This window comes from Marasmius oreades, chromosome 3, assembly GCF_018924745.1.
Source record: "Marasmius oreades isolate 03SP1 chromosome 3, whole genome shotgun sequence".
Classification (NCBI taxonomy): Eukaryota; Fungi; Basidiomycota; class Agaricomycetes; order Agaricales; family Marasmiaceae; genus Marasmius; species Marasmius oreades.
In genome coordinates this window covers 1653277-1669835 of record NC_057325.1, presented here as the reverse complement: position 1 = coordinate 1669835, position 16559 = coordinate 1653277, and the positions used below count along the sequence as shown (strand labels likewise).

At 48.0% G+C, this 16559-nt stretch overlaps 6 protein-coding genes across 7 annotated transcripts; 3 read left to right on the top strand and 3 right to left on the bottom strand.

Moving 5' to 3' along the window:
* Nucleotides 1-26: 26 nt before the first annotated feature.
* On the top strand, nt 27-2716 carry E1B28_005878 (uncharacterized protein). The gene is made up of 2 exons (XM_043150473.1): nt 27-680; nt 731-2716. Exons 1-2 carry the CDS (start codon nt 52-54, stop codon nt 2469-2471), a joined length of 2370 nt encoding a protein of 789 aa, XP_043011561.1. The 5' UTR covers nt 27-51; the 3' UTR covers nt 2472-2716.
* Nucleotides 2717-4233: 1517 nt separating this feature from the next.
* Nucleotides 4234-7452, bottom strand: E1B28_005877 (uncharacterized protein; the record flags this gene model as incomplete). Its single annotated transcript, XM_043150472.1, has 10 exons — nt 7270-7452; nt 6747-7201; nt 6602-6692; nt 6512-6546; nt 6273-6452; nt 6098-6221; nt 5836-6043; nt 5606-5784; nt 5468-5540; nt 4234-5411 (listed from the first exon to the last, which is right to left on the bottom strand). The coding sequence occupies exons 4-10, from the start codon at nt 6520-6522 to the stop codon at nt 4234-4236; spliced, it is 1953 nt and encodes a 650-aa protein (XP_043011560.1). The 5' UTR covers nt 6523-6546; nt 6602-6692; nt 6747-7201; nt 7270-7452.
* Nucleotides 7453-7454: 2 nt separating this feature from the next.
* Nucleotides 7455-10145, top strand: E1B28_005876 (uncharacterized protein). Of its 2 annotated transcripts, XM_043150471.1 has the most exons (14): nt 7559-7741; nt 7822-7909; nt 7969-8188; nt 8242-8365; nt 8424-8499; nt 8551-8837; nt 8897-9134; nt 9187-9273; nt 9328-9415; nt 9470-9564; nt 9624-9656; nt 9724-9755; nt 9811-9928; nt 9979-10145. In XM_043150471.1, the coding sequence occupies exons 2-14, from the start codon at nt 7828-7830 to the stop codon at nt 10098-10100; spliced, it is 1602 nt and encodes a 533-aa protein (XP_043011559.1). In that variant the 5' UTR covers nt 7559-7741; nt 7822-7827; the 3' UTR covers nt 10101-10145. The 2 variants fall into 2 exon arrangements, with proteins under 2 accessions (XP_043011558.1, XP_043011559.1); XM_043150470.1 differs by having other exon boundaries at nt 7455-7909.
* A 971-nt stretch (nt 10146-11116) lies between these two features.
* Nucleotides 11117-11838, top strand: E1B28_005875 (uncharacterized protein). The gene is made up of 2 exons (XM_043150469.1): nt 11117-11759; nt 11814-11838. The coding sequence occupies exon 1, from the start codon at nt 11126-11128 to the stop codon at nt 11735-11737; it is 612 nt and encodes a 203-aa protein (XP_043011557.1). The 5' UTR covers nt 11117-11125; the 3' UTR covers nt 11738-11759; nt 11814-11838.
* Nucleotides 11839-11863: 25 nt separating this feature from the next.
* E1B28_005874 (uncharacterized protein) lies at nt 11864-12756 on the bottom strand (the record flags this gene model as incomplete). Its single annotated transcript, XM_043150468.1, has 2 exons — nt 11864-12315; nt 12375-12756. The coding sequence occupies 2 exons, from the start codon at nt 12754-12756 to the stop codon at nt 11864-11866; spliced, it is 834 nt and encodes a 277-aa protein (XP_043011556.1).
* A 148-nt stretch (nt 12757-12904) lies between these two features.
* E1B28_005873 (uncharacterized protein) lies at nt 12905-15145 on the bottom strand (the record flags this gene model as incomplete). Its single annotated transcript, XM_043150467.1, has 8 exons — nt 12905-13045; nt 13108-13150; nt 13206-13477; nt 13527-13790; nt 13866-14267; nt 14318-14468; nt 14520-14624; nt 14676-15145. 8 exons carry the CDS (start codon nt 15143-15145, stop codon nt 12905-12907), a joined length of 1848 nt encoding a protein of 615 aa, XP_043011555.1.
* Between the last annotated feature and the right edge of the window lie 1414 nt (nt 15146-16559).

Below are 16559 nucleotides of genomic sequence, written 5' to 3'. Positions count from 1 at the left end.
CTGGAATGTTTTGCGCAAATCTTAAATTCGCCTTCTTGACCTCAGTCTGCCATGGCCTCCCAATTCTCCCAGCAATTATCGGCAATCCGTCCGAAGCTCATAATCTCAGAAACAGAAGAAACTTGGGATGCAATTGCGGCAGCTATATCGACTTTGGTCAACCTCATTCGGAATGCCATGCCTGACGAAATCATTGGCGCTCTTCGTGAATTTTCGCGAAGCTTAATCAGTGCTCTTCGTTCAGAGAGAACCAGACTTTGCGGCCAAGCAATGGAACTGATCACAGCCGTCTCTTCAGAGCTGGGAATGTCCTTCGAACCCCTCCTACCCATTTATCTGCCAGTCCTCCTCGCGCTCTGTGCACGCGCGAACAAGGTTATTGTCAGCCGCGCTCGAACTTGTGTGTTCTCTGTAATAGAGAATACTCAGCTTCCTGCAGTTCTTCCATATTTGCTGCAGAATATCAAGGACAAGTCGACTACCTTGCGGCTTGTTGCTGTGGAGAGCACCATAGCATGTTTAACTGGATTCGATCCTTCAGACCTCCAGAAGGAAGCCCGGAGTCAGGAAATTGAGGCAATCATTAAGATAGCCTCCAGGGATGCCAATGCAGATATTAGGAAGGCGGGCAAAAAGGCTTTCAATGCCTATAAAGTTGCTTTACCCAATCGGATTGATCAGTGCGTCCTTGAACCTCACTTAGTTGCCACATATACCAATTCTTCTTCAGATTTGTGAAACCCCTCACTCCCAAAATAAGAAAATATCTAGAGATACCGAAACCAGCAACGACCGCCTCATCTTCTACGTCAATCGGTGGACAACCGCCGAATAAGAAGCCAGTTACTCCACAACTTTCATCATCTACTTCTGCTGTTGCCAACAGCAGTAATACTCGCAGTAATAGCACAAGCACTAACCATTCTCTTCAACCACCCCCTCGACCCGTATCAGTACCACCCGCTCATCCCACAGGAAGCACAATGACGTTGACGGCCTCCCAACGAGATGCTGTCCGTGTTGCAATGACCGGCGCACCTACACGCCCACCACAGGTTTCCAAACCTTTATCCTCGTCTTTGATGGCGCCTCCAGCAATGCCGATCCGTCCTGCACTCCATCTTTCGCGTCCCCCATCATCAACTTCTTATCATGCTGCCCCACAGAGGCCGACCCATTCTCGAACAGCCTCAGCCTCTTCAAGTGCTGCAGCGCAAGCGGCACCGATACGGATGCAACCTGCGCCAGTACGTGCTGAACAAGGCCAGTCTCGTGATAGGTCGACCATTCCACGGCAACCCCCACCACAACGTTTCCCAATCATTGCAGTAGAAAAAACCTCTCAACAGGAGAAGAAGGTAGAAATACCGAAACCGGTACCTCATTTACGAAGCCGGGCTGTCTCAATGAAGGACCTCAAAGTGGGATCACATTCAGCCGCCTACGAAACAAAGGACAAAGAAGTTCTCAGAAGCAACCATGCTAGCGGCTCCAAGCCTGACACAACCGGTGGCGCACAGTCGTCCAAGTCTACGAGCGGACTATCTACCCAAGCCTCTGTTAACTTCACTGTCTCCAGCCGTGCTGCGACCACGAAGGCCACTGTCACGAGCCGCTTCAAGCCGACCTCAAATCTCACAACTACCACTAAAGTCCGATCGGGCCTCACCGCACCTACCGCCTCTTCCCAGTCAAAGACTCAGCCCAAAATCGTTCACACCAAGAGGAGTGTGGCGGCACTTAATGCCAAGAGGAAAGATACTCAAGTGTCATCCAGCTCTGTAAACAACGCAGCAAAGCAGCCTCGCCTTCAGTCTACGAAGAGCAGCATTGACTTACGTCGAGAGAAGGAACAAACAGCGATCAACTCGCGGCTCAGATCTCGCACAGTGACTGCTCCTCCCAGCCAAGAAGGCGATCATGTCAGCCGACCACCCAACAGGAAGGAAACACCTCAGACTCTGGAAAGGGAAAGGGACAGGGAAAACACCGAGGATCAGTCGTCGCATGCTACGATAGAAGACCAAGCTACAGACGAGGAATTAGTTGAACCACAGCCCTCCGCCGAACGACCATTGGCCACTGAGGACAACCCGATTCAGCCACCGTCTTCTACGAAATCTTCATCCGAAATCATACCAACAGAAACGCCCGGATGTAACAAAAATGGGACTGCCGACTCGGAAAATCAGCCACCTGTGCCTCCTCAGATTCAGGTTCAGGAGGACAATGTCCGATCGGAACAAGACCCCGGCACTCCTGCCAACAATCGCACAAAGAAGCTGGACGGAGGCGATCAGGCAAAGACTCCCATATCAGCGCTTCTGCTCTCTATCGAGGAAGGGTTTATGGTCAGCCCGGTCAGACCTTTGTCGCCGCCAGAGAAGTATTTACATTTGGACCCGAATGCAGATGGGGGCTTCCGTTTCGGTATCCCAAAACTTACACCAATCAGTCAGGTGGGAACGTGAACAGGGAGCTATGTTAGGCCATCTCGAAGTCAACCAGTGATGGAGTTGGATCATGGATGATTATCGAGGACTATCTTCCCATCACTGTCTTTTCATATCCCCATCCTAGACACACGTACATCACATTGGTCACTGTAACAATTCTAGATACATGCATTCCTATTGATATGTTATGCTTGATAAATTGTGATAATCTCGGTTGAGTCTTGTAAGTACAAGTTGTTCAACCTCGTCGTCTACATCCCCTTCAACCAAGTCTACGTACATACAGGAAGAAACTAGTGCCGTCGATCCCCACACTCTCATCTGATAGCACTGTCCAATCATTAAGAACGGCCATATCTCTTTGGTGAGAGCTGAACGTCAAGTTGAGTACGCGGCAATACGGTACTCCAGCTGCGGTGATGTCGGATGAGTCTAACTTAAGTATATCTCGATTGACATATATATATAACTTTTGCTTGAGAAAGTTCGCAGACGGACGTTCAAAGCTCTAAAGCTGCAGAATCGATTAAGTCATACTAAAGGCTTGTGTGACCGTGGCAGTAATAATCGATAATCCTCAGCAGTACGACGTCGACAGTAGTACTGATCAGAAAGAAAGGGCGTATGTGCGCAGAGAATGTCGAGAAACATGCTGCTGGACTGCTTGTGAACCGGTCGAGTCAAATTCAGTTGGATTGGCTTGGAGACTGCTGATCGATTCATAGCAGCCAAACGGGAGACTGACACGAAACCAAACTTTCATGCTGATCGAGTAGCTCCCGGTCGTTGAATATTGAATGGGCAGTTCTGCCGAGGTCGGTGGTTTACTTGTGTAGCTCTTGGAAAAGCCGTCCCGGAAAGACAACGCAAGTTATTTTCAGGGGAAATCTACAATTCACTTTCCAAATATGTACTGCAAAAGCTGCAAATTCGATTTTTTTTTCATTTTCCATTTTCAACACTCTCACGACACATCTTCTAATGCCTCGAATCCCTTCCTCTCTTTCTCAGTTGTTAGCTCGTTCATTGCGTCTTGGTGCAGATATTTCATCTATTGCCAGATCTTCGCCCACACAAGTTTCATCGACACTCCATTTGAAACCTCCAACAACGTCTTTCCTGAACCAAACACTGTTACGATTTCGTCCAGCGTCCCAATCGTTGCCTCCTTTGCAGTCATTCCTTTCGCCGTCGATACACCCATTCCCATCTTTTCAACAGCAAGTTCGGTTTGCTCAGCGCGGCAGCGAATATCAGCCCTCACAGCGAGTCAGGAAACGGCGACATGGATTTTTAGCGCGAAAGCGTAGTCAGGGTGGTCGTAGGATATTGGCTCGGAGGCTAGCAAAAGGAAGGAAATACCTCACACATTAACCGTAGCTGGAAGAGGCAGCGAGGTCTGTACGGTTTTCACTTAGCTATCCCGTCTTTTGAATACTCTTTAGATTATTTTTGCGCAGGCGAATATTCAGGCCATGCATCCCCGGAATCTGTGTTAGACCCCGTTATATCTACACAATCACTATCAATCATCTTGTTCGTCTCCTTAGGAACCTGGTCAGCGATATGGGAAGTGTTAAATGATTTTGGGCGCCATGAAAGAAAATATCGAAAAAAAAAAACATAATTAGAATCTTTTAATACACGCCAGTCCTGCGATATATACTAAGGAAGTCTCTAGAATTAACCCACTAAGCCCAGTACTATACGCGTTAATTATCCGAACAACGTAAGGAAAACGAAATACAACGCATCGAGCACCAAACAAGAAGACAAATCAAGTCGAAGTTCCTAGTGAATACACATTGATTTCCCTGTCGGGGGTGTGCGGGACAGAATGGCCAGTCCTGAGAACAACATCCCTCCAGATGTCGCTGGAAGTTCGAAGAAGTTCCCTTCTCGGGGTATATACCATTTTCGCTCGAGGGAACTTCCTATCCCCTGCCAGACCATTCGCCGCACTGATGACTGCCCTTGCCTTGGCGATAGCAGGGTCGGACGAGACACCTGTGCCCCAGGTACTTCCAAGTCCTGACTTGGACGGTTGACTGCCTGACTGAAAGAGTTCGAGGAAGGTAGCGTGCTTGGGTTGGGGCATGTTATCAGCAGAGAGCGTCTGGTCGAAGTTTTCACCTAGGGAGAGATCAAAGTCGAGGTCGCTGCGGAGGGCATCCATAACAGCTTCAATCACATCCTTCCCTTCGCCAGTGATAGCCCGCGACCTGCTGTCGCAGACGATTTGCGCCTCAAACTTGAGGATGCTACCACCATCCGAACCATCTGAAGAATCTGAAAGGCTCGACGGAGACATGAGCATTATCTGGCAGGACTGTAAATGCAATCTACCCATCGGCTTGGAGCTCAAGCCGTAAGTCTGCTTGAACGTCTCCGTGATGAGAGTTGTGGTCATCTCCTTGCCCGTCTTCTCGCAAGCGTTCTGAATGACGCCGTAGAATGACACCTGCATCCTACGAGGCATGTCGAAGAGCATGGTTTGTTTGACGACGTAGGCTGTACCTGCTTTGCCGCTCTGGCTGGAGACACGAATGAGGTTCTCATAGCCGTAACCGATATCCTTCGGGTCAAGAGGGATGTAAGGCATAGCCCAGTACTTGGTTCCTTCACCAGTACGATCAACCTCCTTCCAGCGCTTCTCCTGGGCATCCAAGCCCTTTTTGATAGCGTCCTGGTGAGTACCCGCAAACGCAGAGAATACCAGAGCACCGGCATATGGATAACGGATAGGAACGGTGTAATCGTAACACCGGGAGACAATTTCCACAACTTTGGGGAGATCAGAGAATTCGAGGCCAGGGGATACTCCTTGGGTGTACAGGTTCAGAGCAAGGGTAATGAGATCAACGTTTCCTGTGCGTTCGCCGTTACCGAGGAGACATCCTTCGATTCGTGTACCTCCAGCAAGGAGTCCATGCTCAGCTGCGGCCACGCCGGTACCTGAACCAGAGAGTCAGAAGGAAGCGACTTTGAAACTAGAACTAGACGGCACGTGCCTCTGTCGTTATGAGGATGGATGCTAAGGACAACAGAGTCTCGTTGGTTCACGTTCATGCTGAAGTATTCGACCTGTCGCAAAGGTATCGAGTAAGTAAGCACAGCACGCAACGATAGTAAGGTAAAGTAGTACTCGCCATATCAGCATAGTGATTGCTGGGCGCACACTCGACGGTTGCGGCGAGGTTGAAGTAGACCTTATCTTCTGGTGTGGCCTTGCCCCATTCCTCGAGTACACGGTTGGCAAGTTCCACGGCAAACTCGGGTTCGGTTTGAGAAAATGTTTCCAAGCAGTAGTTAAGAGTGAACTTGGTGCCTAAACGTTCAGATGAGCAAATGGTCCGATACTCGGTTTAAGTTTCCTTACCTGATCGTGCGGTCTCTTCCTCAGTCAGTTTCTTGGTAATTCGGATGGCGTTGAGAGTCAGTTCGATGGTTTGTTCTTTTGTGTTCCGGAACACGACTTCACGGAAGACAGGGGATACCGCGTTGTACAAGTGAATAATAGCGTGCTTTGCGCCAGCAAGGGACGCGATTGATTTGGTTAGCAAATCCTCTCGGGCAGGGGTGATAATCTGAGAAGATGGCATTGAATTCGTCGACCCGAAGGGCAAGAGTTGCAAACCAACCTGAATGGAAACATCATCCGGGATCTCGTTATTCTCGATGAGCGACCGGACGAATTGGTATTCCAGCTCGGAAGCGGAAGGATAAGCGACTTCTATTTGTTTGAAGCCAATCTGAACAAGAAGCCTAAACGTATGTCAGCTACCTGTAGGTCCTATGAAATAACATTGTCCTTACTTGAAAAACTCTAGTTTTGTGGCGTTGTTCATCGGATTCACCAGCGCCTGGTTGCCGTCGCGGAGATCTGTGGAGAGCCAGATGGGTGCCTCCGTCGTGCGCTTGGTGGGCCATTGGCGAACGTAACCCTTAGGAAAGGGAACGTCGATATAGGGACGATATTTGATAGCGGGGTGAGTTCTATAAACAGACTCGTCGGTAAGAAGTCGAGAAGCGTAGACATGAGAGAGATGACCCACAGCATTGGCATGTTTTATCGGCGATTGAGAACCAGCTTGACGGATAGTATCAGTATGAGTTGGAATTCGAAGTATTGGTAATGAAAAAACCTCAATGTAGCACCCCTTAAATACCTTGAAAGAAAATGGAGATGTTGGCTTCTAGGAGGAGCGGAATTTTCTCATCATCTCATTGGGTCATCTATAGCGTTATCAGTGGGGAGTGTCCCATGTATTCTACAAAAGTACAACTTACTGCTATCGAGTTCTCGTTGCCTGATTAATCGCCAGGTGATACACACATGTCCAACAGAACATGCGTCCCATATGGAGATCTCAAGCTTTTTTTGTCGTTCCTGGCAGCGTATTGGCCTCCACCTAAAAAATGGAGGCGGAGGACCGGATCCGTGGTTCTCAGATTGGATGATGGCCCCAGTTGGAGGACAAGATCGGTAAGATCTGTGTATTTCTAGTGGAGAGAGCCGGAACGGGTTCGGGGGAATCGCTTGGACTCCACTTTTTTTTCTCTCTTCGGAGGCATTACGGTTCGTCACGGAGAGAAGGGAGCAAAGAAATTCTTCTACTTTGATGCTACTTTGCGGTTTCCATATCTTTGACGGTTGGCTCAAGTTATATCTCTTCCTTTGAGTGTCTGGAAGATCCAATGGTTGTTCTCGAGTTGTGAGCGCAGCATCAGTAGCCCAGGGAACACTTCACAAGGAGAAAAGGACCAATGACCTTCAGTTTGGAGAATCATGAAAAACCAGTGCCGCAGCTACCTCGAGTGTGCGTGATACTTGTCTTCAGTAGTGAACCGTGAGATAAAGGCGATGGGAAAGATTCTACTATTCGTCGAGGGAGCCGAGAACGGAGCAAAAGAGACTACTATCGCCGTGGATTATGACAAGTTCACAGAAGACGCGTAGTGTTGACTTGGGAAAATGTGGAGGAATAAGAGTTTCCCAGGCTTTTCTTGTCTACCTCCTTCTATGATGGTAGCTTCCACCGCCTCAGTCACGATAATACCCAAATCCAGAACAAGCGCGTACACACTCAGGGCAACAATGTGTTTTAAGCACGGCTCAAGAATCCCGAACAAACATACCGCTTCCAGACTATTCGTTAATAGGTACGCGTGAGACGGTTCCTTCATGACGACACGCCGCTATCTTGCGAACGGCTTTCTGTCTTGAGAAATGACTCTAGGTGATAGATCACTCAGAGGTGGATCCCTTATCGGAAGGAAAACAGGTGAATAAGCTTCTCAGAAAGAGCCCAAATACCGCCGGCTACTACCTATCCTTCAACCTATCCTTTCTCCAAACATGCAGGGAATAATGTCACTCTCTGACGCGAGTTCCACGAGCAATACCGGATCCCGCTCCTCTCAATCCCAAGAGTATTCCCGTTCTTCAGCAAGTATGTATAGTAACGTTGACTCCTCGCGACCTAGCTGACGCGTCGTTTGATCGTGGCAGAGACAAGTCTCGAGGCTTCGTCAAGGGACCCTGAAAAAGGTGACGCTAGTACCCCAGAACCGGTGGATGGACAAGAAAAGCTTTCTTCGTCCGAGACACTTCGTGATTCTGTCGTGACTATTGGTTGGGATGGTCCCGACGACCCTCAGAACCCCAGGAACTGGAGCAAGCGCGACCGCTGGACGGTGACGTTAGTTGTCAGCTTGTTTACTTTCATAAGGTACCGTTGACAGTGCAAACGTGTGTCTTAGTCTCTCATCGTCGTCTCTCTAGTCCCGTTGGATCATCGATATCTTCGCCCGCCCTTCCAGCTATATCTCGAGACCTGCATATCCCCCCTGGCTCTATTCTCGAGAACATGACGTTGTCTATATTCATCCTCGCCTACGCGTTAGGTGTATGTAACCTCTACCCTCCTATTCTCTCTCATGCAGATCCCTGACCAGGTTGTGTAGCCTCTTATTTGGGGACCTCTCTCAGAACTTTATGGGCGTCTAGTGATCCTACAGATATCAAACATATGGTTTTTAGGTGGGTCCCCTTTGCAGAACGTCCTTACACAATCTCTCATGATACACGTAGTATTCAACACCCTATGTGCGTTCGCTAAGACACCTACCCAAATGCTAGTGTTCAGGTTTTTGGCGGGTTTCGGAGGTGCAGCACCTCAGTCGATCGGCGGTGGCGTCGTGGGAGATCTTTGGTCCCCAGAAGAGCGGGGTATGGCCATGAGTGTTTATTCCCTTGCGCCTTTAGTAGGTCCATCGACAGGCCCACTCGTTGGCGGCTGGATAGCCTTGAAGACCCGATGGCAATGGGTATTCTGGAGTGTCAGCATCGCCGACGCATTGCTTCAAGTTGCTGGTTTTGTAAGCTACATACTTTTCTGTCTCAGTGCTCACACGTAACTCATGATGCTTCTTTCTAGATTTTCCTTCGCGAAACTTATGCTCCACATATTCTAAAACGCAAAGCACAGTCCCTTCGAAAGGAGACTGGGAAGTCGAACATACACTCCGCTTTCGAAGCTCCAGATCGTCATTGGTCGTCAGTGATGGGCCGTGGTATTGTGAAACCGATCGTATATCTGGCAACGGAGCCTATTGTTCAGGTTTTTGCTTTGTATATGGCGGTTCTTTATGGATTACTATACCTGAGCTTGACCAGTGAGTGCTCCGCAAACGTCACTTTTCTCCTAAAGTAACTAATCTTCCCAAGCTTTTGTGAAGGTATTCACGCTGCAATATGGCGAAAATTCCGGCATTGCAGGTGTTCATTATCTCGCTATCGCTCTGGGTTCAACAGGTACGAATCAACCGCATCCTTCACATTAGCGGTATCTGATCCTTTCCATTACAGTCGGCGGACAAGTTGGCGCTCGAGTACTGAACAAGATCTACCGAATACTCAAGGCTAGGAACGGGGGCGTAGGCACGCCTGAGATGAGGTACGCCAATAATCATTGAACTTGTTTGTATCTAACTTGCCATCTTGTTCGCAGATTACCATTACTCATGGTATCTTCAATGACCCTACCGATTGGCTTACTGATTTACGGCTGGACGGCAAATGCGAGAACCTTCTGGCTGGTTCCCGGCAAGTCTTTTTTCCCGTTGAACCACTGTTCTGTGCCCCAATTGATACCGGTACCATAGATTTGGGCGTCTTTATCTATTCTATAGGGATTGGTTAGTGATCATGATGCCATGACCTTCTTTAGATCTTCTCTCGGTTCTAACAATATAACTGATCCAGGAGCAAACTGGACCTGTGTTCAGACATATTTGGTATGTACTTCACTGATAACCTCGGATATTTTTCCGTCGCTGATTGCCATATAAGGTTGACAATTACGCTTTGCATGCTGCAAGCGCGATTGCTGCAGTCTCATCATTTAGGGCCTTTGCGGGCTTTGGCTTCCCACTGTTCGCAGACGGGATGTATGCAAAACTCGGGGATGGTGAGTATGACCGCGTGCCTCAGGACTACTCGTGCTGAACTTATGCCTAGGATGGGGCAATTCTATATTGGCACTGATTTGTCTTGTCATCGGGTGTCCGTCGCCTTTCATTTTCTACAGCTACGGCCCTAGACTGCGAGCCTGGAGTAAAGCGACTTCAGTAGAACAATAAGTGTTTCGTTTAGAGTCTTCTCTTTTTTCACCGAATATGAACCCCAAATTTTCACGAGCGATGCGCCCGCTTTCAGCGAAGTCCTCGATGTTTCTGTCGCTCCCAGGAGTTCCCATGAGCTATAACTTTCATGGCCATTTGCAAAGTTCCGTTGAATATCAGTGCAGTCATGTCGATGATGAAATGGGATCGACAGAAACACCATCAGGATCGTCGAGAGAAAATGTTTGGTAGAACTCCATGTCGTTATGGCAAATTTTGAGTTGGCCAACTGGTCACGATGGATGGATTCTCCTTCTCCTTCTCAAAGCTGTTATCATTGGCACGCGACGTAGATAAGCTCCGGAAGCACCCAAAACTGAGCCTGTAACTATTCCAGGCCTGCTACATACCGTTGAGCTGTTGAGAACCAAAACTGGATTGCGAAGAGCGTGGGAGGTCCTCCGATCGATGTAGGGAGCACCCCCGCGGTGAAGAAAATTGCGTACTAGGCGATTCGGGTTGGTCGGAAAGTGAGTGAGACGCGGAGTAAATGAATAGAGGCAGAGAACCGGCCCTATCCGATCAGCACAAAAGTCGCACGAAATTACCGGTAAACACACACAATATATTATCCTTGATATTCTAGTCAGTCTTGGTGGGACTCTTGTAGGGAGGATGTTAGATACTACCCACACCTGAGAACGAGGAAAGCCGGAGCGAACATTGAGAATATAGCCTTGGCACAGCGATGTTCGGAAGGACGAACTACCTTCTTCCTGTGGTTGATGTTTTCCAATGAATTTGTACGAGTCTTGAAAAGGGTCGAGGTATGTCAATCACGAGTCCCGACTGCCATTACGCCGCAGTGACCTGTTTCAGTAAAAGAAATACTCCTCGACATCATGCAAGCGTTCCGTTATGCGATCATTAATATAATGTACAGGGTGAGTCCTCGGAAATTCGCCTAGTCACGTGATGAATTCCAAACTTCATTCGGTTGACCACATTTGACTCTCGACTTCCACACATGTCGAATTTAACGGATGAGGAAAAGGATGACCTCCTGTTATCGTGTCGATACGGGGACCTTGAAGATGTTCAAGAGTTTATTCGAAATCATGGACACGAACCGTTGGCGTCGATTCGAGATGGGAATGGCAACACCATCCTCCATATGGTTTGTGGAAACGGACACGATGGTGAGCTGTATGGATATTGAGATCAAAATCGCGAACATTGAAACGTATTCAAGGTGTCTCCTCCTAGATCTGCTTGACTTGTTATTGCCGAAAATTCTCCCTTCACTTTTATCGGCCCAAAACCACGCTGGATCGACCGCACTTCACTGGGCCGCTCTTAATTCACATCTCACGACGATCCAAAAGCTTGTCTTGTTCCCCGATGGACCTGGTATCGATTTGATTGATATAAAAAATAATGCGGGTCATTCATCGTTCGCAGAGGCAGAACTTTCAGGGTGGGAAGAAGGCGCAAAGTGGCTGGTACAAATGATGAAACTCGACGAGAATCTGAAAGAGGATGACAAGGATTCAGAAGCAGACGACAGTAACGGAGCTGATGATATTGAGGTAGAAATCCAGGACGCAGACGGACAAGTGGCTAAAATGACTATCAGCGGTGGGGGCAAAAAGTGAGGAGTTCATATATGTAATGAAGGTTAGTAGCGATATCGATTTTACGGCCACTTACGATTACTGAGACTGGGTACAGATATATTCATATATAAAAATTCCAACTGATTGTCGTTTACTTCTCCATAATCAGGCTGATCCACTTCGTTCGATCTCGTTCATTTTATCCCATGCCTCCATCGCTACTGCTCTCGTCCCTTTCCCAATCTGTTCTCCCAAGTATTGGCTAACAATCTCGAAACCTTTCCTCCAGAATGCCCACCTTTCCTTACTAAATCCCTTCTTGATAACCGGAATCAGACTGCCGCCCCTTGCGGGGTCTCCCTGATTAGTCGGGACTATCCACACCCTCTGACTGTGATACATGAGTCGACCAGCGATTAATATCCATTGTGCAGCAGCAGGGACGAGACCATTCAGCGGGGCGCCTCTCTCGGCAAATTCTGTTCCTTCGAATGCATCCCGCAAGCTCCAGATTGCGTAGAGTTCGAAACCTGCGATATGCGCAACAGCGATCCGCGCAACAAAGGCATTGAGGTTGACCCATTGTGCGCGTGCTTCCTCGTCACCATTATCTTGATCTGTGTAGAACACTTTGAGAACTCAAGGACATTGGAGACCGATCGACAACAGAACTCACAGTTCCACTTTTCCCTCATGTTGGCACCAAGTATTGGCAGATCGTTCCACACAAACCCGCCCCAGTTCGAATACTGTTCCTGCTCTGATTCGTTCCCCTTCTTTGGTATGATCGCGGGGGGAAGAGATTTGATAGCCTCTAACCCTTTGATGAGTTTGGCATGAACAGATTCATCGGAAGTGCTTTCAGCTTCGGCAATGAAAGCAGACCACAAGTTGTACAGAGTATCTTCGACTTCTTGATCACCAGAGTCTCCCGAAGTAATACGAGAAATTGCAGTGAGAGTAGGTCTAGTGAGTTTCAAAATTGCGTTCTGGATATCCGATGCCTGGACGAGGTCTCGAACAGCTGTTATGTAGTAATCGTACGACGGAGAAGACATGCTCAGAGTGTGGAAGGAGGGCAAGTATATGTTTAACGTCCACGAATAGCGTCTGATATAGCTGACGTCACGTTCGACTGTCCAACGTGCAGCAAGCACCACACGATGCGCACTAATAGAGCTACTGTACGGCGCAGGTCCGAAGCAATCATGTAGACCGCTTGAACCTGTCCAACGCTGACACTTTGCCACTTCCAGGCAAGGATACACCGGCTGCCTCAGCCCTCTTCTTCAAAATCTCCTGCTTGCGCTCTTGCTTCTGTTTTTCGAGCTTCGCCCGAATTGCGACCTAGACGGTATGTACGATGCCAGTGAGTGGACAGTGCATGTGCTAAGAAGGAAGTGACTTACAGCAGCAGGATCAATAACATTCTTGCGCTGTTTCCGCAGATACCTATACGATGAAAAATGTGTTAGCCAATACTCTATAACGCGAACGCCCGACGAACCGTTTCAGGCTTTTCCCCTTTCCCCTCATCCTTCTTCTCTCCCTCTCCTCTTTGTCTTTTTTATATCCCTCGCCGTCCTCACCACCTTCCACAACCTCCGTCTCATCCGCCTTGCCCTGTATCTTCAACCTCTCCATCCTCGACAGTCTGGCAAATGGTACCTCTACGGGGTGAGAGGGTTTTCCTTGATGAGTTTGATTGGTGGTAAGCTTAGAGACGGGAGCAAGTCCCCCAATAAAGTCAGGATCGACGGTGATCATATCTGGTTGAATCTAAAGGACAACTTAGAACAAGGAGGGAATTTGTCAAGAAAGTGTGTACCTTGTCCAATAGACTTTTGACCTCCTTCTCCCTTCTAGCTTTCTTGTTCTCAAACGGATCTGCTTCGGTACTATCGAAGTTGGGTTCGCCTGCACCAGGTACAAGAATGCTCGACAGTCCGGCGGAATGACCGACCGTCAGGATATCCTGAAATGGCGTGAACCTCAATGACGTTAACGGACGGCTTGGTATGGGGTGAGTGAGGTATAGCGGTGGTTGTGTATGTCCAGGTAATGGGGTATGAATTGAGGGTGGGGAATAGACCTAACGCCGCCAGAAAGGAGGGGGAATACGGTTAGTCAACCGCCCCATGCCTCACATTATTCAACGACAGCTCACATTCACACTTCCACCACTTGCAACTGCAAGACTTCCCCGCTGACTCCACTCTACTTCTGTATCTCCCGTTCCCCGTACGCTCCACTCTCGTACCGTTCCCTTCCAATTCCTGCAATCCCACACTTTCACTGTACCATCTTTACCTGCTGTTGCCATATACCGTCCACCGGAACTGGGATCGACTGACACGCTGCTCACAGGACCAAGATGAGATAGTAGTTGTACCGCTGGGTGAGGAAGATTGGGCGTCCAAAGGGTCACTAGACCATTTTGGTGCCCCAGGTGAATAACAGCGTTGTGAAGATTTTGTGTCATGGTTGTACATGATCCGAATTTCGTACGGTGTTCCACTAAAAGTTGGCCGGTGGACGTGTCCTGATATTTGAGATAACCAGCGTTGCCCTAGATTGATAGTATAAGGTTGGTTAAAATCGCGCAGTCAGTCGACGTACTATGCTAACGAGTAACCAGTGGTAAGGGAGGAATTCTAGCCGTGTAGGCTCGATATGAGACTTGAGGCAATGCAGCTCTACACCATCTCGGTCATATATGAAGACATATTTCTTCTGCGCTACCGCAAAATATGAGTGGTCTTGTAAGAATCTACGAGCAAGAGGATTAGCATGGTTTGGATGGAGGTATTGGATAGCATACGTTATGTCTCGACATGTTTCTTGCAATTGCAGTTCTGTGTGTAGCATTCCTGTCTGCCAGTCAAATGTCGCTGTGTGACCCGTCTTTCCAACAATGGCCAGGTGTCTAGAGAGGTCAAATGAGGACCGATGAGTTACGTTCAAACTTGAAGTTCACCTTCCGTTCCGCGTATACCGTGATCTGTACGGTCCACCCTCTAATCTGAACTCCCTCCGTCCTTTAGCGGCTTCCTGACCCGCACCCTGCTCAATTTCTGTTTGCCCAACCCTCCACGTTCTCTCCATTTCACCTTCAACCTCCATCTTACCCTCTTCCCCTGTCAATAGAAACTCCGCATCCTCCAGTAAAGCTTTTGATTGTGCAATATGGGAAGACGTCTTCACCAACTCTGCTCGCAATTTCTTATTTGCTATGTGATTGTGTTTGAGTACGACGCCGTCTGGGAGAGACTTTGTCGGTCGTAAAGACTTGGGAATCGAGCTTTGTTTCACAATTGATTTCCATGTCTGGTCGTGAGCTTTGGAAGAAGATGATGGACCAGGATCGCCGGGTGAAGACTTCTTGTTGGATTTACGTTTTTGTGAGAAAGGTTGGATGGCATCGGCTTTGACTATTAGGGCGTCCATTGTAAGCCCTGGATAAGTTTCGCGCCTGGTCCGTGCACACACCTGAATTTTTCGGCGTGGGAAAATAATAAGTGACTTTTACATAAGCAAGTTAAAGCAAGTTAATCAAGTTGGCAAGCCGACAAGCCGCAAGAAACAAACCGCTTTCAGCAAGCGGCATTAGAATTTTTTATGATCATTTCGAAAGCCTTCTGAAATCGCCGTTTCCAGTCTGAAAATTTGAACGTAGTCATCAATACCAAGTTCAAGTAAACAATGTTTCATCATCGTAACTACAATTGTGAACCGTACATGGCGACTGTTTTGGAGAACAAACAACATATGTTAGGTAAAGTGTTGGAATATTTATTACATCTTCTCTTCTATCTCTACTTTATGATTGTTACCACCATCCCATATGCACACCTCTTACTACTATCATTCTGCAGTTGACCACAGTCGTGCGCAGCAATCTGCAGCAGTACAGACCATACAGTCTTATCTATATTTGCCTATTGGACTCAGTATATAAGATGTAGCTAGTCTACCTCAATGACTATCAGTTCTACTCCCTTCACCTGTAGTGAAGCCTCTGGTCATCTTTCCACCTGTAGTGGAAACCTCTTAGCTGCTAAGACTACCTGCTGTAGTCACTCTCAAGAATATCTCTTTATTCTTCTCACATAAAGTAGAAATGATTTTGCTAGATTTCCGTCAGATTTGCTCATTGTTTCCCCATGTTATGTCTCGATAGCACAATTCACCCATGAAGAACCAAATGCCAGAGATCGATAGCGCTTACAGTTTGAGGTTCGGCATTGCCATACCTTTCCATAAGTACCCATGGGATTATGCTTCAGAAGTCCGTGTACTGATGTTGGATTTGGCGTTTTTATTGGGGTAGAAAATCGGAAGGGAATTGAGGTCGTGTTGGATGAAGCATATAGAGGATCTCTCCGCTTCGGCGACGAGGGAGTGCTACTCAAAAATTGGAAGGGATTTGTTGAATCCGATGTGAGCCCAGTCAAAAACCCAAAGAACCTGAGGCAAACCACAACCTATTTATCGAAGCTTTCTGTTTCCGTTTGCGTCCTTTTCAACGTTCTTCTCGGACATATACACGACTGCCTTCATCTGTCCAACGTCGTTCCTGACTGACCATATGGGCAATTTAGAATATCTCATTCCAAATATCACAGCAGACTCTCCACGATCTTATCCCACAGGACTCTCAAGGCAGAAGAAGCAAGTGGCAGATAATTTCTGAAGCCTATGGTGGGCCTCCAGTCGTGAACGCATACAAGGCAATAAACACCGGGCTAGACATTGGAGCAAGGCCGACTGGGAACGAGAAGTAGAGGAAGAGGTGCAGGTGTCATTGTATCCCATATTTTCGTGTTCGTCTTCACCACCTCCTGCTCCACTAACAATTCGT

Coding starts and splice junctions, on each gene's coding strand:
- E1B28_005878 (XM_043150473.1), top strand. CDS start 52: ATGGCCTCCCAATTCTCCCAGCAATTATCGGCAATCCGTCCGAAGCTC. Junction 681..730: donor TTACCCAATCGGATTGATCA/GTGCGTCCTTGA, acceptor ATTCTTCTTCAG/ATTTGTGAAACCCCTCACTC.
- E1B28_005876 (XM_043150470.1), top strand. CDS start 7,816: ATGCAGGGAATAATGTCACTCTCTGACGCGAGTTCCACGAGCAATACC. Junction 8,500..8,550: donor ATCAAACATATGGTTTTTAG/GTGGGTCCCCTT, acceptor TGATACACGTAG/TATTCAACACCCTATGTGCG. Junction 9,756..9,810: donor CCTGTGTTCAGACATATTTG/GTATGTACTTCA, acceptor TTGCCATATAAG/GTTGACAATTACGCTTTGCA.
- E1B28_005875 (XM_043150469.1), top strand. CDS start 11,126: ATGAGGAAAAGGATGACCTCCTGTTATCGTGTCGATACGGGGACCTTG.